Source organism: Nerophis lumbriciformis, linkage group LG24 (assembly GCF_033978685.3).
Source record: "Nerophis lumbriciformis linkage group LG24, RoL_Nlum_v2.1, whole genome shotgun sequence".
NCBI classification, from domain to species: Eukaryota; Metazoa; Chordata; class Actinopteri; order Syngnathiformes; family Syngnathidae; genus Nerophis; species Nerophis lumbriciformis.
The window spans coordinates 29,809,363-29,831,447 of record NC_084571.2 but is presented as its reverse complement, the minus strand read 5'-3'; the positions used below and the strand labels follow the sequence as shown (position 1 = coordinate 29,831,447).

At 39.6% G+C, this 22,085-nt stretch overlaps 1 protein-coding gene across 2 annotated transcripts in view; it reads left to right on the top strand.

Annotated features, from left to right (window-relative positions):
* Window positions 1–22,085, top strand: part of plekhh3 (pleckstrin homology, MyTH4 and FERM domain containing H3) — a 163,568-nt gene that overhangs the window by 32,248 nt on the left and 109,235 nt on the right. The window contains exon 3 of one of the 2 annotated variants that reach the window (XM_061981952.2): window positions 17,954–18,292. In XM_061981952.2, coding sequence (XP_061837936.2) covers window positions 18,158–18,292 — 135 coding nt within the window. In that variant the 5' untranslated portion in view covers window positions 17,954–18,157. Of the gene's footprint in view, window positions 1–17,585; window positions 18,293–22,085 lie in introns of those variants that run through there. The other variant, XM_061981953.2, reaches the window with a different exon arrangement.

Below are 22,085 nucleotides of genomic sequence, written 5' to 3'. Positions count from 1 at the left end.
TAATTGACAAAAAAATGTTCTAATTTCTAATTAATTCTAATTGTTTCTAGGCTCAGTGGCCTAGTGGTTAGAGTGTCCGCCCTGAGATCGGTAGATCGTGAGTTCAAACCCCGGCCGAGTCATACCAAAAGACTATAAAAATGGGACCCATTACCTCCCTGCTTGGCACTCAGCATCAAGGGTTGGAATTGGGGGTTCCATCCATCCATCCGTTTTCTACCGCTTGTCCCTTTTGGGGTCGCGGGGGGTGCTGGAGCCTATCTCAGCTGCATTCGGGCAGAAGGCGGGGTACACCCCGGACAAGTCGCCACTAAATCACCAAAAATGATGCCCGGGCGTGGCCCCTGCTGCTGCTCGCTGATCCCCTCACCTCCCAGGGGGTGATCAAGGGTGATGGTCATTTCGCCACACCTAGTGTGTGTGTGACAACCTAAAACCCTAACCCTAACTTTAACTAATTAGTGACACTATTTCCATTGGAGACTTGACAGAAAAATGGGGCCAAAAGTTGTATCAACACTTCTGTAAAGTGATCACTTCCTGACTTTATTACCATTTTTTGGAGGGAATTATTTGTGTGCCGCAGATGTAACTAACATGTTAACATCTCATGTGAAGGCCATTAGAAGTACTGGTTTATAATCACGTGTCCTCTCCTGGAAGAGATGAAGAACATGTTACTTATCTGCATTAGTTTCTTGTGCGTGGGGCCCAAATCAGAAAAAAAGGCATCTATTGACATTGTGCCCTCAATACTGCCTTTTTTTTTTTTTTCTTCCAAAAAACCACAAAAGCATGGGGGGGGGGGGGATTTAACTTTTTTCTGTTGTTTTTACAGAGGGGCTCTAAAAATAAAACATATGTTCCAAGCGGAGGAGGGCCCCGAGCGTATTGTTTTAGGAAATGGGGGAGGATCTGCTTTGAGAATATTCCGCCTGAGACGAAGGATGGGGGGTTGGGGGTTTATCTGCTGTACTTCACTACTTTTTGAATAAGGCTGCCGCATATAGGAGCTACACTATATTGCCAAAAGTATTTGGCCCCCTGCCTTGACTCACATGTGAACTTGAAGTGCCATCCCATTCCTAACCCATAAGGCTGACCATATTCTGAAATCCCAAAAAGAGGACACATATATGCGTGCCAAGGCCGGGACGAGGTGAAAATTTGCCAATGATACTCGAACTTGCTTTATAAATAATATATTTATTTAAATAAAGCATTTTTTCTCCTCTGTTGACATCAGTGTTGGCGCTAGGAATTTTCAAAATGACCCCATCAAGTCATAAAAATGGGGTTCCACAGTAAATTTTGGGGTCCCACTTTTATGCATTATCCTGTTGTATCTCACATTCTATATTGTGTTTTGGAAAAAGGTTGTCATAAACGTTACGTAATTCATTAAAAAATAAAATACAATTAAAGCTGCAAGCAGCGGTGGACGGGACCGACTTTGAGGGCTCATAAAATCCAAACCGGAGCAGTAATGAAAACTCTTTGGTCAACTTTTAATCAGATAGGTTCAATCCCTCTCCCGTGCTAGTTTGAAGCCGACACGACAAACGCACTCAGAGGAGATAATGTTTGAAAAAAGGTGACCGGTTTTTACAAAAATTTTGTTTTGAAGGGGGAATTGCAAACTTCCTGTTGATTTTTGCTGGGGGTTGTCAGTATATGAAATGTAGGTCTAAGTGAGACCTACATAGAGGTTTTTGTTTCATGTCTTGAGTTTTCTTCCTAGGAGCAGTTGTGTCTGTGTTTTCTTCCTAGGGGGCGCTAGAGCGCAATTTTGAGTTTTGGTTTTTTTAATTTTTTTTTATTAGATCGCAATTTTTGCCAGTCCTGATTTGTGTGTCCAGTTTGGTGAGTTTTGAAGCATGTTAAGGGGGTCAAATTACAACTCAAAGAGGCAAAAGTGACTGTTTTTACAAAACTTTTGTTTTGAAGGGGGAATTGCCAACTTCCTGTTGCTGAAGGATGTCAATGTATGAAATCTAGGTCTAAGTCATACCTACATAGAGGTTTTTGTTTCATGTCTCTACGACATTCCTACCGGAAGTTGCAAGCAGTTTTGTCTGTGCTTTTTCCTAGGGGGCGCTAGAGCGCAATTTTGAGTTTTGGGGTTTGTTTTTTTTATTAGATGTCAATTTTCGCCAGTCCTGATGTGTGTGTCAAATATGGTGAGTTTTGAAGCATGTTAAGGGGGTCAAATTACAGCTCAAAGAGGCGGCGGAATAATAATAATAAAACCTTACAATTACAATAGGGTCCTCTGTCCCAAAGGGACATTGCGGTCCCTAAAAATAAAACAAATGTGTATACATATGTAAATGTATTCAGTTATAAACATTCATTCACTTTCTTCTTTCGTTCATGGATCTAAACTTTACCACTGCTGGTAGTTTTTTCTATGTTGTTATTTAATAAGTTGTAGGTGTATTTATTTCATTGTAAACAGTGTTTTGCTTGGGTCATGAAATGATGATAATGGTGTGCCAGGGCATACATACATTTTATATTAAACGCTTAAATCTCTGGAGTCTACATCAACTTCAGATCTATCCCTCGTTTCAAAATGTTTTTATTTTGACAGCCCCTCGCGGTAAACTTGCCCGAGTGCAAATTGAGGCAGTAGTTGTCATTGATAAAACTTTTGGCGAATCAAAATAAAAACGCAATAAACGTGGGCGGAAATTTGACCCGGCAAATTTAAACAAAACAAAACACTGTCGGAAAGCGATAATCGATACAATAAATAATTAAAAAAAAGAAGCAAATTGGGTGTCTTGTCTGTCTCTCCACTCCCTGACTTAAACAAGTTGAAAAACGTATTCGGGTGTTACCATTTAGTGGTCAATTGTACGGAATATGTACTGTACTATGCAATCTACTAATAATACAACTGTCTCTGCCCCTCCCTCACAAATGCTGCTGCGTGCGCACAACTTCACAATTTGTTTTGTTTTCAACCCCTTCGTAACCCTGAACGTACATTGAAAATACACGCAGCCCTAACTCAGAATGCCGGACATTTGAGGCATTTAAGAAACTCCGCCCGGACAGCCCCGCAAAAGAGGACATTTCCGGGGAAAAGAGCACGTATGGTCAGTCTACCATAAAGTTCAATATGATGTCGGTCCACCTTTTGCAGCTATTGCAGCTTCAACTCTTCTGGGAAGGCTGTCCACAAGGTTGCGGAGTGTGTTTATAGGAATTTTCCACCATTCTTCCAAAGGTGCATTGGTGAGGTCACACACTGATGTTGGTCGAGAAGGCCTGGCTCTTAGTCTCCGTTCTATTTCATCCCAAAGGTGTTCAGGTCAGGACTCTGTGCAGGCCAGTCAAGTTCATCCACACCCGACTCTTGTCATCCATGTCTTTATGGACCTTGCTTTGTGCACTGGTGCACGGTCATGTTGGAAAAGGAAGGGGCTCCGCTACAAACTGTTCTCACAAGGTTGGGAGCGCGGAATTATCCGGAATGTTTTGGTATCCTGGAGCATTCAAAGTTCCTTTCACTGGAACTAAAGGGCCAAGCCCAACAACCCCACACCATAATTCCTCCTCCACCAAATTTCACACCCGGCACAATGCAGTCCGAAATGTAGCGTTCTCCTGGCAACATCCAAACCCAGACTGGTCCATCAGATTGCCAGATGGAAAAAGCGTGATTCATCACTCCAGACAGGGCGTCTCCACTGCTCTATAGTCCAGTGGCGACGTGCTTTACACCACTGCATTGGACTTGGTGATGTATGGCTTAGATCAGGGGTCGGCAACCTTTACCAGTCAAAAAGCCATTTTGACCAGTTTCACAAATTATAGAAAACAATGGGAGCCGCAAATTTTTTTTTGAATTTTAAATGAATTAACACTGCATACAATTTTTTTTTTTTTTTTGTGCTATGTATAAACCAGGGGTCTCAGACACGCTGCCCACACCTTTATGTGGTATTTGAAAGCTGGTGCGGCACGCGGGTTTTAAATGAATGGCGCTTGTCAGCGTCATGCGTGCCGTGATGGTACAGCATATAGCACCAACTACAGCCTGATCAGCCACACGTTTTATGGGGTTTCCGCTTGCTCACGTAGGTTACAGCAAAGCATACTTGGTCAACAACCACACAGGTCACACTGACGGTGGCGGTATAAAAAAACAACTTTAACACTCTTACTAATAATGCGCCACACTGTGAACCCACACCAAACAAGAATGACAAACAAATTTCGGGAGAACATCTGCACCGTAACACAACATAAACACAACAGGACAAATACCCAGAATCCCATGCAGCCCTAACTCTTCCGGGATACATTATACACCCCCCCGCCCCCACCAAACCCCGCCCACCTCAACCGAGTGTTGGGCTGGCATGCTGTTAATACAGATTGTAGAGGGCGTCAAATGTTGTACCATCATGGCACGCCCTTATTATAGCCATAAGGGTGAAAATCGGTGAATATTAATCCCGGGAGTTTTCTGCGAGAGGCACTGAAATACGGAAGTCTCACGGGAAAATTGGGGGGTTCAGCAAGTAAGCTGCTGAGCCGCATCAGAGTGATCAAAGAGCCGCATGCGGCTCCGGAGCCGCGGGTTGCCGACCCCTGGCTTAGATGCAGCTGCACGGCCATGGAAACCCATTCCGTGAAGCTCTCTGCGTACTGTACGTGGGCTAATTGGAAGGTCACAAGTGATTAGGACACCTGATTCTCATCATTTGGATGGGTGGCCAAATAATTTTTGGCAATATAGTGTAGGACATGTGGGAGGGGGAAAGACTGCTCTTTTTCTTGGATGCTTTACATGTGAGGCGGCGCGGTTAAAAGTGTGTCCGAGGTGGGGTGAGGGGTGGTCACATGCTCATGATAATGCACAGCTGAAAAGGTGCATCCATGAGAGCCATTATTGATTTTCCAGAGGCCCTGAGGGTGGAGCACATATCTAAAGTGCAGTGTGTCAATGTATGCTTTAATAATTCTCATGGTGAGGCCTCGTCTCTCTAAAGCCAGCTGACTGCGAGGTTCGGGGGGGGGGAGTTTGCACAAAGCCGAGAGGGGGGGGGGGGGGGGGGGGATGAAGGGATATTGGGGGAGTCGGTGGGGGGGATAAGCACGAGCAACTCAGGGAGCCTTGAATGGATCACGTGTTTGGGTTTAGCAGCGGTCTCCGACTTGCACGCTCTGCGCAGGCCGGGTTGCTCAGCAAGGAACTCAAAAAGGAGATGCATGATGACGGTTAGTTGTGCCACTTTGTGTCTCAAGTCTGAATTCAAAAGTGGGATTAATCTGATTAAAAATATAATGATAATTTGACAGTCATAGTAATATCACACAATTGTTACATTCATAGCTATAACTGGATAGTCGTGGTCAAAAGTTTACATACACTTGTAAAGAACATGATGTCATGGCTGTCTTGAGTTTACAAACATTTCTACAACTCTTATTTTTTTGTGATGGAGTGATTGGAGCACATACTCAAAAAAACATTCATGAAGTTTGGTTCTTTTATGAATTTATTATGGGTCTACAGAAAATGTGAGCAAAAGTATACATACAGCAATGTTAATATTTGCTTACATGTCCCTTGGCAAGTTTCACTGCAATAAGGCACTTTTTGGTAGCCATCCACAAGCTTCTGGTTGAATTTTTGACCACTCCTCTTGACAAAATTGGTGCAGTTCAGTTAAATGTGTTGGTTTTCTGACATGGACTTGTTTCTTCAGCATTGTCCACACGTTTAAGTCAGGACTTTGGGAAGGCCATTCTAAAACCTTCATTCTAGCCTGATTTAGCCATTCCTTTACCACTTTTGGGTAGAGATGTCCGATAAATGCTTTAAAATGTAATACCGGAAATTATCGGTATCGGTTTCAAAATTATCGGTATCGGTTTCAAAAAGTAAAAGTTATGACTTTTTAAAACGCTGCTGTGTACACGGACGTAGGGAGAAGTACAGAGCGCCAATAAACCTTAAAGGCACTGCATTTGCGTGCCGGCCCAATCACATAATATCTACGGCTTTTCACACACACAAGTGAATGCCATGCATACTTGGTCAATAGCCATACAGGTCACACTGAGGGTGGCCGTATAAACAACTTTAAACTGTTACAAATATGCGCCACACTGTAAACCCACAGAAAACAAGAATGACAAACTTATTTCGGGAGAACATCCGCACCGTAACACAACATAAACACAACAGAACAAATACCCAGAACCCCTTGCAGCACTAACTCTTCCAGGACGCTACAATATACACCCCCCGCTAGCCCCCCTCAACCCTGCCCACCTCAAACTCCTCATGCTGAGAGCATGTCCCAAAGTCCAAGCTGCTGTTTTGAGGCATGTTAAAAAAAAAAATGCACTTTGTGACTTCAATAATAAATATGGCAGTGCCAGGTTTTTTTTCCATAACTTGAGTTGATTTATTTTGGAAAACCTTGTTACATTGTTTAATGCATCCAGCGGGGCATCACAACAAAATTAGGCATGATAATGTGTTAATTATCAGTATCGGTTGATATCGGAATCGGTAATTAAGAGTTGGACAATATCGGAATATCGGATAGCGGCAAAAAAGCCATTATCGGACATCTCTAGTTTTGGGTCATTGGTCCTGTTGGAAGACACAACTGCGCCCAAGACCCAACCTAGAATAGAATAGAATAGAATAGAATGGACTTTATTGTCATTATATTTGCATATAACGAGATTAAGGACTCCAACTTAAGGTGCTGTAGTGGAAACAAACATGGAATAACAATAAATCACATAAGTAATTGAGATTAAAAAAATAAGAATTTAAATAAACAGACTACTATCCAATAAAAACAATAAGCAATCCTGTACAATATACAAAAAAACTGTACAATATACAGAACAAAACAAGAGTACTGGAGTATAAATTGTAGGTTGTCCTGAAGAATTTGGAGGTAATACTCCTTTTTTAATTGTCCCATTTACTCTCTGTAAAGCACCAGTTCCATTGGAAGCTAAAAACAGGCCCAGAGCATAATACTACCACCACCATGCTTGACGGTAGGAACGGTGTTCCTCACCTTTTCTCCTCCAAACATATTGCTGGGTATTGTGGCCAAACAGCTCAATTTTTGATTCATCTGACATCACATGGACAAAGATAACATCTTCTGGAGGAAAGTTCTGTGTTCCCATAATAAATTCATAAAAGAACCAAACTTCATGAATGTTTTTGTGACCAACAAGTATGTGCTCCAATCACTCTATCACACAAAAAATAAGAGTTGTAGAAGTTATTGGAAACTCAAGACAGCCATGACATCATGTTCTTTACAAGTGTATGTAAACTTTTGACCACGACTGTATGTTTAACTTTAAAAAAACAAAAAAACATTCTAAGTCGTAAATAAACACTAGCAAAAGTCAGCTAAAAATGGAGCCAATGGTAGTCGCTCTATCCCGCCGACAGAGCTCTCTTAAAAACCTCGAAAAGCCTCCGTCATCATTTTATATAAGTATACTGTATATGTATTGTACAGGCACGTTCATAATAACATGTAATATTTACATATTTTGCTCAATTTAAGCATACGGCGGCATGTTCAATTCCCAGACACATCACAACGTTTGCTTTTACCTTTAGCAACAAACACTAAGCATCATGCAGCGGCATTGAACAAAATGTACAAACTACAAACATACCGTATTTTCCAGGCTATAGAGGGTATTTGAGCCAGAACATTTTTCAATAAATAGATATGCTTACATATATTAGCCGCGGATTCACACCGATTTTGTTAATGTTTATTTCCATGCCTTAATTGTTTCCAAACGGTGACTGTACCAGGGCAGTAAAGCGGCTGATGAAACAAAACAGAAGGCATCGTCATGGACCCACTCAATAAATCCGCGGTGAAATTTTGGTAAATTTACGAAACTGAAACAATACACAGAGAATGCCATTGTAAGTTAATAATACTAACACAGACACAAGTTAGCATTTTTGCTAATGCTAACGATGCTAGCTTAATTAGATAACAATAGCACGTAATATGTATGAATACACTCCTACACACACGGATTAGTAAGTATGAACTGTTTTAGTTATATTGTAAAACTTAGCAATGAATGAAGAATGCTTTCGAGCAGGAATGCTGTGGACAGTTTCACTTCTGGTTCAAAGAACGAAACAGGAAGTACATTTTTAAAACTGCAGCACCTGCCGTGAGCGAACCCGTCCAAAAGTTGTAGCTTAGCACAAACAATTACACACCTTTTCAGCATCTCTGCCAATGTAAAAATAAATGTATTTGTTGAATCCAAGACATTATGGCTCCAGACAGGCTACCCTCCTCCAACCTCCCAGGACAAAGCTACGAACAATGGGAGACCGGGCTTTCTGCTCCGCCGCTCCCAGTCTGTGGAACGCTCTCCCTGACCACCTGAGGGCACCACAGACTGTGGATGCTTTTAAAAAAAAAGACTTAAAAACCCTTCTTTTTAAAAAAAAAAATTTTTTTTTTTAGATATATGCATACTAGTTTTAGCTATTTGGCTGTTCTAGTTTTTATTTGTATTTATTTTTTATTATCTTTTAATTTTTTATTTTATTTTATTTGTATACACTGTAGCACTTTGAGGTTGTTTACTCAATGTAAAGTGCTTTTTACAAATAAAATCTATTATGGCTATTATTATTATGGCCGTCGGCGGATAAAAATCCCTCAATTAACCGCGTCGTTTTGTAAGCCACTGGGTTCAAAGCGTGCGGAAAAAAAAGTTGCGGGTTATAGTCTGGAAAATACGGAAATAAAACAATCACTTATTGTACAATGTCTGCTCTCGTTGGGATGCCGACTGATGGGATGTTTGTAGTTAAAGTTACCAATGATTGTCACGCACACACTAGGTGTGGTGAAATTTGTCCTCTGCATTTGACCCATCCGCTTGTTCACCCCCCTGGGAGGTGAGGGGAGCAGTGAGCAGCAGCGGTGGCCACGCCCGGGAATAATTTTTTGGTGATTTAACCCCCAATTCCAACCCTTGATGCTGAGTGCCAAGCAGGGAGGTAGTGGGTCCCATTTTTTATAGTCTTTGGTATGACTCGACATAAGCTAGTTAGTTCTCTGTGATCACGGCTTTATAATAACACTATTGCTAATACTTGGTTAATATTCCGATAACGAGATGCAAATGGAGTATTTTTAGCGGATTTTGGGTGGTTTTTTTATGGCCGCGATAGAGTACTCCCATTAGTCGCATTGTTAGCTGCCTCGTGCTTGTCATATTTAATTAATTAATTTTATTATATATTATATTTTATTATTATATTATAATTTAAATATTAATTATTTATATAAATTTTTATTAATTTAATAAATATAATTCACTTCACTTAATGAACTTTAGAATGCATGAAAAAAGGAAAACAAATGTGTTATTGTCTTCCATAGGGATTGTGAATGAGAGGCAAAATTCCCCAAAAAAGTGCAGTTCCCCTTTAAGACGGCAATATTTGTTTCCTGCAAACTGTGCGATGTTCAGCATGTGTACTTTATGTTCGATGTGTGCACGATCTAACTGATTCTCTACTTTGTTTGCACTGCATTTGGGCTTTCTTTACTCTGCCTGCAGGATTATCAGACTGTAGCACTGTATATGCACTATATAGCCATAAGTATTTGGCCACCTGCCTTCACTCACATATGAACTTGAAGTGTCATCCCATGGAATTGTCCTTTCACTGAAACTAAGGGGCCAAGCCCAACTCCTGAAAAAAAAAACCCACACCATAATTCCTCCTCCACCAAATTTCACACTCAACAAAGCAGTCTGAAATGTAGCGTTCTCCTGGCAACCTCCAAACTCAGACTGGTCGATCAGATTGCCAGATGGAAAAGCGTGATTCATCACTCCAGACAACGCGTCTCCACATTTACTTGTGGCGATCGCAATGCTAATATTCGTTAGTCTGTGAATGGGATCGCCCATTGTATGTTAGCATTAAGCTAGTGGAATAAGCGCTAACTTTTATCCTGTATAGCTGCATCGCTTTTTTCAGTTTATACCAAACTGTTTTGTTAATTTAACATGAATCCTACATGTATGTGCACTTATTGTGTAAAGAAATTAAATGCCCTTTGTGTGCTTTGTTTGTGGAAACTATCAATACAAAATCTTAATTTGAATGTTTTTTCATCTGTAACTCAAAAGGACTGTTTACATATTTGCCAAAAATAAAAGCCAACATTCAGGCATGGCAGAAAAATATATGTAAATAAACAAGGGGTGTAAAAGGTTGCATTGAGGTCATAAAATAAGCAGCAACAATTGAAAAATACAGCAAAACAATATAACAAATATACACTATATTGCCAAAAGTATTTGACCACCTGCCTTGAGTCACTTATGAACTTGAAGTGCCATCCCATTCCTAACCCATAGGGTTCAATATGATGTCAGTCCTCCTTTTGCAGCTATTACAGCTTCAACTCTTCTGGGAAGGCTGTCCACAAGGTTGCAGAGTGTTTTATCTAAAAAGTACCGGTCCCGCCACCCCAGAAAAGGGAGAACGGACGCATTTTGGCTTAAAAACTAAAGATAAAGGTGAAGTTATAAGGATGAGGTGCTTTAAGATATGGCTTGCTAGTTAGCGGCTAAAGTCCATCCGCAGTCTGCGGTGTTGTAGCTACTTCTAAATCACTAATCCTCGTCTCCATGGCGACAAATAAAGTATGTTTCTTACAAGTATCATCCCTGCAGGACGAGGAATAGCTAAACATGCTTCACTACACACTGTAGCTCACCGGCGTCAAAATGTAAACAAACGCCATCGGTGGATCTACACCTAACATCCACTGTAATGATACAAAGTACAGGAGTGTATCTAGTCGATACTACTATGATTACATTGATATTTCATGGCATCACAACATTTTCTTTCGTTTAAAAAATATGTATATTATGTTTATAAACAAAGTAAATATGTCCCTGGACACATGAGGACTTTGAATATGACCAATGTATGATCCTGTAACTACTTGGTATCGGATTGATACCCAAATTTGTGGTATCATCCAAAACTAATGTAAAGCATCCAAACAACAGAAGAATAAGTGATTATTACATTTTAACAGAAGTGTAGATAGAACATGTTAAAAGATAACGTAAGCAGATATCAACAGTAAATGAACAAGTAGATTAATAATTCATTTTCTACCACTTGTCCTTAATAATGTTGACAAAATAATAGGTAGATAAATGACACAATATGTTACTGCATATGTCAGCAGACTAAATTAGGAGCCTTTGTTTGTTTACTTACTAATAAAAGACAAGTTGTCTAGTATGTTCACTATTTTATTTAAGGACAAACTTGCAATAAGAAACATATTTTTAATGTACCGTATGATTTTTTGTTAAAATAAAGCCAATAATGCCATTTTTTGTGGTCCCCTTTATTTAGAAAAGTACCGAAAAGTGCCGAAATATTTTGGTACCGGTACCAAAATATTGGTATAGGGACAACATTAAATACGCATTCATTATTCTGTTTGGATACTTTACATTAGTTTTGGGCGATACTAAAATTTGGGTGTCGGATCTAATGCCAAGTACCGTATTTTTCGGACCATAAGTCGTAGTTTTTTTCATAGTTCGACTTATATATGTTTTTTTCCTTTTTTATTATGCATTTTCGGCAGGTGCAACTTATACTCCGGTGCGACTTATACTCCGAAAAATACAGTAGTTACAGAGGCAGTAACGGCCAAATCAGTGCTGATACTGATACTTAAACTTGTCAAGTACCGAACATTTTTGGTACCGGTACCAAAATATTGGTATAGGGACAAAATAAAATATGCATTTATTATTCTGTTTGGATATTTTACATTAGTTTTGGGCGATACTAAAATTTGGGTGTCGTTCTAATACCAAGTAGTTACAAAGGCAGTATCGGCCATATTATTGGCTTTATTTGAACAAAAATCTTTGATTTTTGTTAAAATAAAGCCAATAATGCAATTTTTTGTGGTCCCCTTTATTTAGAAAAGTATCGGAAAGTATCGACATACATTTCGGTACCAAAATATTGGTATCGGGACAACGCTACATTACACACAGTTTGAACAGTAACATTGTGTTTGAATAGTAACACTGTGTCTGAATATACAAATATTAAAAGACTGAACTTAAATAAAAAAAAAAATTAAATTAATAGCACATGAAAGTTAAATAAACATTGTACTAAAATAAATATCACAATACAGTTTTTAAAGATTAAATGAATATTTACTTAGAAGTTAAATAAAACTGTACTATACCGGTACTTAAAATGTTAGGTCAAATAAAATGACTGTACTTGATGTGCGTGTTGATTGGAGCAAACGCAAGCATAGAACGTTTGTAACATTTGGTTCCCACGCGTGTCGAGTGATAGAAATGACAGAGTAAGACGGTTCTATTCTGTGTCTTGTTTATTTTGGCGTCGACTACGGCCTACAGTAGTCGGATTGTAACGACTTCCGTTGAAGGCTGATAAAACTTTTGATTACGGCGCCAGTCACGTCATTGCAATATTTACTTAAGTGGTTCTTTGGCGCGCCACCAGACGGAGCCCGCGTACCATCATGTGGTACACGTACCACAGTTTTAGTGCTATTCAATATCGTCTCTTGTGACGTTATATTAGTCAAAGTTACACATTATTTCACCATACAGTATACATCAACTGTTATGTCACATTGAATTATGCCAAGTCATGATACAGTATATCATTGTGTTTTGTTACACCATGTTTTGATATGTTACTTTTTGTGACATCATTTCTGATATTATCGGCCGATAAATGTTTTAAAAATGTAACATCAGAAATGATCGGCATCGGTTTCAAAAAGTAAAATTATGACTTTTTAAAACGCCACTGTACGGAGTGGTACACGGACGTAGGGAGAAGTACAGAGCGCCAATAAACCTTAAAGGCACTGCCTTTGCGTGCCGGCCCAATCACATAATATCTACGGCTTTTCACACACACAAGGGAATGCAATGCATACTTGGTCAACAGCCATACAGGTCACACTGAGGGTGGCCGCATAAGCAACTTTAACACTGTTACAAATATGCGCCACACTGTGAACCCACACCAAACAAGAATGACAAACACATTTCGGGAGAACATCCGCACCGTAACACAACATAAATACAACAGAACAAATACCCAGAACCCCTTGCAGCACGAACTCTTCCGGGATATACAATATACACCCCCAGCTCAAATATCAAAATGTATGTAATAAAGATTTTTTTGTCAAGATGTTGTATAGTGTAGTGCAGAGGTGTCAAAGTCGTTTTCACTGAGGGCCACATCGCAGTTATGTTTGGCCCCAGAGGGCCGCTTATAACAAAACATTTTAAATGCATTTTATTAGTAGATTTTTTTTTTAAATAAATTGTTAAAAAAATATGGTAAGTTGCACTAATTTCACCTTGAAATGTAGTGTATATTACTGTAAATGGAAAAACAGTACTGCTGTTTTCATGGTAAAAAAAAAAAAAAAAAAAAGGCAGCTCAGTTGCCAGAATTGTACTGTAAATTGTACATTTGTTTTTTTTACTGTAAATAAATAAAATTGTCATTTTACAGTAACGTTTTTGCACCTGAGCTGCCAGTTTTTTGTTTTTTTGTTGTTGTTGTTTTTTTTTTTACCGCAAGGGACGGCGTGGCACAGTGGAAGAATGGCCGCCCGCGACCCGAGGGTCCCTGGTTCAATCCCCACCTAGTACCAACCTCGTCATGTCCGTTGTGTCCTGAGCAAGACACTTCACCCTTGCTCCTGATGGGTGCTGGTTAGCGCCTTGCATGGCAGCTCCCTCCATCAGTGTGTGAATGTGTGTGTGAATGGGTAAATGTGGAAGTAGTGTCAAAGCGCTTTGAGTACCTTGAAGGTAGAAAAGTGCTATACAAGTACAACCCATTTATCATTTATTTATCATTTAAATCAACAACTGTAGATTTTTCAGTGTAATTGCCAAAACGGCACCACAATTTATTACAGTAAAAAAAAAAAAAAGTACTGATTTTTTTCATTTACTGAAAAATGCTGTAAAAAATCACAGTCAATTTCACAATTTGACCATGAAATCTATTGCTACTTTTACATTGCACAATTTGATGGGTAACTTGCTTTGAAATCATTATTACTGGTATTTATTTCTATTTTAAAAAATGGTTTGAATGTTTGATAATATATTTTTGCATAATTAGACAACATTTAAGTGAACATAATTTACGATGACATGGAGTACATATTTTTTTTTATGTCCCAAAATAGCAAGAAAGAATACATTTAGTAAGAAAAGTTACAGTACTTTACTGATGCATATTATTTCCAGGCTTTCGAGGGGCTAAATAAAATGAAGTTGCGGACCACAGCTGGCCCCCGGGCCTTGGGTTTGACACTGTAGTGCAGGGGTGTCAAACTCATTTTAGATAGGGGGCCACATGGAGAAAAATCTACTCCCAAGTGGGTCGACTTGGTAAAATCACGGCACGATAACTTAAAAATAAAGACAACTTCAGATTGTTTTGTTTTTGTTTAACCTCTAAAGGCTGAGTTGGCCACATGCGTGGACACACCTTTTAGCTCTTATTTTTTTGTTACTTATGGACTAAGTACATCATATAAAAAGATGATTCTTAGTTTTTATTCTAAATAGGGTCTAATAAGCCCAAATAGCAAATAGAAATTAAAAAAAAAGCATGTAAACAAACAGCTTGGGCCTTAAGAGGTTAAAAATAGAACAAGCACATTCTGAAATTGTCCAAATCATGTTTTTATTTTAATTTTATTTTTTTACAATTACATGTTGCGGTTATTAGTATATATAATTTATTTGTCGTTATTTTTATTTTCTGAATAAATGATGTGATAATGTTCATCAGTCAACTCATTGGTGTTCATTTTCAATCAATCAAGATAAAAAAATTATATCAAAATCAAATTACAGGATGTTATTTATGTAGTTTGATCATTTTCTTCGACTGGTGCACTAACATCATGTGGTTTATTTTGTACATATGTAGCATCATCTACAAAGATACAAAGAATTGCTATTGTGACATCTAGTGGACACATTTAGAACAGCGGTTTCTTTCATTCAAAAATGTCATGTTAATTTTAATACTAAGCAGTTTCAAATGCGCATTCATCGAACCCTTCTGTAGTGAAAAATATTATTATATATATATTGTTTTAATTCAAGACAAAGTTATGTTTTTTTTACTGGTGCACAAAATGAACCGTGCATGAACATCACCTTGTTCCAAGAACAAAACACAGTGCATGAACTCGCAAAAAATTACTGCCAGGTTCAAACACCGAACTATCTATTACACAAGACAAGAAGAAAGGAATCAAGCAGAGACAGAGTTGAATTTTACTCATGAGGAGAGACGTATTGGGCTGCACACTCAGTTACAGTTTCCCCCTACACTCTAAGGTACAGCCCCCGCGCTCCTCTATTTATTCAGGAGTTCCCTAGTTAACATCACTGAGGCTGCTTCTGAAGGGAGGGATAATGCAAGCAGCCCCAGTAGACACAATACGAGATTATTCAGAATGGAAATGTGCTGACACTCGTGATTTCGCCCTGTCTCTGTTTTGTCTGCGTTGAGGTACTCGATGTCCGTACTTGGCTGTCAGCAGGCAGGGTCTGGAAACAAACTGCTGACACGAGACAACTCGCAAAGCAAGATTACAAGTTGTGCCTTTGCACAGATAGAAAATTACAACTTCAGCACAATTGATGATAACTATAGCAACGGCCTTTAAGCATAAGAGTTGTGTGATAACTTATACATAATTATTCTGACATTTACACACCTGCAAATCAGATGGAAAATTAAAGGGAACATTGTTTGGGGGTATCCATAATACGCCGATAGGGAGAAGTTTTTATTTACACGATGAGTCGGGTGTGTCTTGACCTTCGCCGAACCCCTGAGACCGACTCACCTAGCCCCTAGGGTTCGATCGAACCCAGGTTAAGAACCACTGCTCTATTATCAACAATACAATTGTTTCAAATGCAACAATACATATACAAACCCCGTTTCCACGAGTTGGGAAATTGTGTTAGATGTAAATATAAACGGAATACAATGATTTGCAAAGTTGAAAAGCCAGCATCTGTGATGGTATGGGGGTGTATTAGTGCCCAAGACATGGGTAATTTACACATCTGTGAAGGCGCCATTAATGCTGAAAGGTACATACAGGTTTTGGAGCAACATATGTTGCCATCCAAGTAATGTTACCATGGACGCCCCTGCTTATTTCAGCAAGACAATGCCAAGCCACGTCTTACATCAATGTGGCTTCATAGTAAAAGAGTGCGAGTACTAGACTGGCCTGCCTGTAGTCCAGACCTGTCTCCCATTGAAAATGTGTGGCGCATTATGAAGCCTACAATACCACAACGGAGACCCCCGGACTGTTGAACAACTTAAGCTGTACATCAAGCAAGAATGGGACAGAATTCCACCTGAGAAGCTTAAAAAATGTGTCTCCTCAGTTCCCAAACGTTTACTGAGTGTTGTTAAAAGGAAAGGCCATGTAACACAGTGGTGAACATGCCCTTTCCCAACTACTTTGGCACGTGTTGCAGCAATGAAATTTTAAGTTAATTATTATTTGCAAAAAAAAAATAAAGTTTATGAGTTTTGAACATCAAATATGTTGTCCTTGTAATGCATTCAACTGAATATGGGTTGAAAAGGATTTGCAAATCATTGTATTCCGTTTATATTGACATCTAACACAATTTCCCAACTCATATGGAAACGGGGTTTGTATGTAATGATAACTTGAAATACAAAAGAAAGCAGATAAATGTAGGGGAAGAAAGAGAAGCCAACTATATCAACCTTGTAGATTGTTATAGTAACAAACAATGTTTGACACCCCTGCTGCAGTGTGTCGTGTAAGCGTGTGCCCTTTTTTTAATTACCGTATTTTTCGGAGTATAAGTCGCACCGGCCGAAAATGCATAATAAAGAAGGAAAAAAACATATATAAGTCGCACTGGAGTATAAGTCGCATTTTTGGGGGAAATGTATTTGATAAAACCCAACACCAAGAATAAACATTTGAAAGGCAATTTAAAATAAATAAAGAATAGTGAACAACAGGCTGAATAAGTGTACGTTATATGAGGCATAAATAACCAACTGAGAACGTGCCTGGTATGTTAACGTAACATATTATGGTAAGAGTCATTCAAATAACTATAACATATAGAACATGCTATACGTTTACCAAACAATCTGTCACTCCTAATCGCTAAATCCCATGAAATCTTATACGTCTAGTCTCTTACGTGAATGACCTAAATAATATTATTTGATATTTTACGGTAATGTGTTAATAATTCCACACATAAGTCGCTCCTGAGTATAAGTTCCACCCCCGGCCAAACTATGAAAAAAAACTGCGACTTTCTTGTTTTAATTCAACATCAAAACCTGACTTTTTTCCACTCCCAATACTCACCTGTGACGGATTTAAAAAGCAAAAAAATGTCGACGGATCATATACATTCCACGACCGTGATGTGAAGGCTCGGCTCGCCGTCGTCACCTTAACACACGTGATGTGTGGAATGGGCGTGTCTTTCTTTTCTTTTCTTTTTTGGATGACGCTGAGGGGGAGTGTTTGCTCCCAGCCAATGGGATGTGAGATGCGAGGCATATGGGCGTGGCTACTGGCCTGACTTTAGTTGGCTTTCAGCTGCAGCGCGTTTCACTGCAACTCGGACGTTCTACGCATGTCAGAGATCACTTAGTCCACTCGAATTAACGCATTAAAAAGTCACTTTTTTTTTTGTTTCTGGATTAGTTTGATACATTTTGGGTTGTTTTTTTGGAATTGCCTTTGAATACTTTTTTTTTTTTTTTTCTCCGGACCAGGGCTTTCTTGTGTGTTTCCCGGGGGAGAGTCGCATGCTTCCCCTGCCTTCCCTTCGTCGGGTCTCTATGGAGAGTTTGCCCCGGAGTCGAGCACGCTGCCCCCGCACAGCGCCCTGCAGGCTGCCCGGCCACTCGCACTGAATCCCTCCCCCCAACCCCTCCGACCTGGACACGACGAGGCGACGCACTTAAAACCTCATTTGAATGCCTTTGCAAGGTGTCTGCTGGTTGCTGTGCTGCCGCCAAGGCTTCAGTCTGCTGGGGAGGGACTATGGGGAGAAAGAGGAGGAAGAGTCGTTCGAATTGCGCCACAAAGACGACCTGACTCCCAACGGACAGGTAAGAAGTGTCCACCTGCAGCCATTTACGCCATGCACTTGTACTGCAAAAACCCTTCAAAGTGGGTTTGATTGATTGATTGAAACTTTTATAAGTAGATTGCACAGTACAGTACAGTTAGGGATGATGTTTGATAAGAAATGATCGAGTTCGAGCCCATTATCGAATCCTCTTATCGAACCGATTCCTTATCGATTCTCTTATCGAATCCATATAGGTTGTTGTATATAGAAAAAAACACAATATTTGGTTTAACAAAAGCTCACTTTTATTTTATACGAAAAAATAAACTGACTGTTACCCCTCTAGGAAAATAAATAAATATATATATATTGACTGTTGTTACCCAAAAATAAAGGCCTACTGAAATGCGATTTTCTTATTTAAACGGGGATAGCAGGTTCATTCTATGTGTCATACTTGATCATTTCGCGATATTGCCATATTTTTGCTGAAAGGATTTCGTAGAGAACATCGACGATAAAGTTCGCAACTTTTGGTCGCTGATAAAAAAAAAAGCCTTGCCTGTACCGGAAGCAGAGGTGGGTAGAGTAGCCAGAAATTGTACTCAAGTAAGAGTACTGTTACTTTAGAGATTTATTACTCAAGTAAAAGTAAGGAGTAGTCACCCAAATATTTACTTGAGTAAAAGTAAAAAGTATGTTGTGAAAAAACTACTCAAGTACTGAGTAACTGATGGGTAACATACACACACATATCATATATATATATATATATATATACAGTATATAATTTATATTTATTTATTTTGCCGTTTTTCTTTACATGTTAAAGGTGTTTTAATGAATATACATGCATGTTTAACACATATAGATTCCTTTCTTTCATGAAGACAAGAATATAAGTTGGTGTATTACCTGATTCTGATGACTTGCATTGATTGTAATCAGACAGTGGTGCTGATAACGTCCACGTTTTCAAATGGAGGAGAAAAAAAGTTCCTCCTTTCTGTCTAATACCACATGAAAGTGGTTGGTTTTTGGCATCTTATTTGTCCAGCTTCCATATTCGTTTTTATACACTTTACAAGAAATACATTGGCGGCAAACTCCGTAGCTTGCTAGCTTGTTTGCGCTGGCTTTCGGAGACTCTTATTTTGAAAGCGCAGGCGCGATGGAGCGGCACTTTTATTGTGAAGACAGGAACTGTGCAGTCAGTCTTTAGGCTTTTGACAGGATGTACGGTTGAAATAAAAAAGGGTCTTTTTTCCTTCACACTTTTGAGTGATTGATTGGAACTTTTATTAGTAGATTGCACAGTACAGTACATATTCCGTACAATTGACCACTAAATGGTAACACCCGAATAAGTTTTTCAACTTGTTTAAGTCAGGTCATGTGACCCCTGGCTCTGTTTGATTGGTCCAACGTCACCAGTGACTGCATCTGATTGGTGGAACGGAGTGAACGTCACCAGTGACTGTATTTGTTGAAACGCAGGCACTTTAAAGGTCTGTCTGACAAACCAAAACAAACAAAGCGTGCATTAACAGATCGATAAAAATCAGTAGCGAGTAGCGAGCTGAATGTAGATAAAAGTAGCGGAGTAAAAGTAGTGTTTCTTCTCTATAAATATACTCAAGTAAAAGTATGTTGCATTAAAACTACTCTTAGAAGTACAATTTATCCCAAAAGTTACTCAAGTAGATGTAACGGAGTAAATGTAGCGCGTTACTACCCACCTCTGACCGGAAGTAGCAGACGATATGCGCGTGACATCACAAGTTGTGGAGCTCCTCACATCCGCACATTGTTTACAATCATGGCCACCAGCAGCGAGAGCGATTCGGACCGAGAAAGCGACAATTTCCCCATTAATTTGAGCGAGGATGAAAGATTTGTGGATGAGGAAAGTGAGAGTGAAGGACTAGAGGGCAGTGGGAGCGATTCAGATAGGGAAGATGCTGTGAGAGGCGGGTGGGACCTGATATTCAGCTGGGAATGACTAAAACAGTAAATAAAAACAAGACATATATATACTCTATTAGACACAACACAACCAGGCTTATATTTAATATGCCACAAATTAATCCCGCATAACAAACACCTCCCCCCTCCCGTCCATATAACCCGCCAATACAACTCAAACACCTGCACAACACACTCAATCCCACAGCCCAAAGTACCGTTCACCTCCCCAAAGTTCATACTGCACATATATTTCCCCAAAGTCCCCAAAGTTAAGTACGTGACATGCACATAGCGGCACGCACGTACGGGCAATCGATCAAATGTTTGGAAGCCGCAGCTGCATGCGTACTCACGGTACCGCGTCTGCGTATCCAACTCAAGGTCCTCCTGGTAAGAGTCTCTGTTCTCCCAGTTCTCCACAGGCCAATGGTAAAGCTTGACTGTCATCTTGAGGGAATGTAAACAATGAAACACCGGCTGTGTTATCCGGCACAACAGTCAGGGGGTGCATTCTACGGCGGGGGTGCGTTAGTTAACACTTTCCGCAATACACCGCTTCCCACCTACAGCTTTCTTCTTTGCAGTCTCCATTGTTCATTGAACAAATTGCAAAAGATTCACCAACACAGATGTCCAGAATACTGTGGAATTTTGCGATGAAAACAGACGACGTGTTCACATGTGGCGAATGCTAACTCACATGTGTCAAGTACTAAAAAAATGACGATGTTGTGTACCTGAAAAAATTGTGTCAATATTAGCGTTGATCAAGTATCAAAATATGACCGAGTTAAAAATGTAGCTTAACAAATAGCTAAAATACTTACGTTAGCATGCCAACAGGTGTCATTAGTCAATAACATACCTGCAAAATTAGCAAGAAAAAAGCTAGCATGCTAATATTATAATGCTGACGACTATGCAGCGGGCTGTTAAAAAAGTAACTAGGGCCGCGAACGGCCCCCGAGCCGGACTTTGGACACCCCTGGTTTGAACTCTTAAGTATGATTTTTACAATTGACCCACATTAAGAAATGTTTTATGGGAATGATGGCGAATGCTAACTCACATGCGTCAAGTGCTTAAAAATGACTCTTATGGTGTGTACCTGGAAAAAATTGTGTCAATGTTAGCGTTGATGAAGCATCAAAATATGACCGGGTTTAAAATGTAGCTTAACAAATAGCTAGAATACTTACGTTAGCATGCTAACAGGTGTCATTCGTCAATAAAATACCTGCAAAATTAGCAAAAAAAAAGCTAGCATGCTAATATTAGAATGCTGACGACTATGCGGCGGGCTGTTAAAAAAGTAACTACGGGCCGCGAACGGCCCCCGAGCCGGACTTTGGACACCCCTGGTTTGAACTCCTAAGTATGATTTTTACAATTGACCCACATTAAGAAATGTTTTATGGGAATGATGGCGAATGCTAACTCACATGCGTCAAGTACTAAAAAAATTACTCTTATATTGTGTACCTGAAAAAATGGTGTCAATGTTAGCGTTGATCAAGCATGAAAGTATGACCGAGTGAAAAATGTAGCTTAATAAATAGCTAGAATACTTACGTTAGCATGCCAACAGGTGTCATTCGTCAAAATACCTGCAAAATTAGCAAAAAAAAGCTAGCATGCTAATATTGGAATTCTGACGACTATGCGGCGAGCTGTTAAAAAATTAACTACGGGCCGCAGACGGCCCCTGAGCCGGACTTTGGACACGCCTGGTTTAAACTCTTAAGTATGATTTTTACGAATGACCCACACTAAGAAGTGTTCACATGTGTTTAATGGGAATGTTGGCGAACGCTAACTCACATGCGTCAAGTACTAAAAAATTACTCTGTTGTGTACCTGAA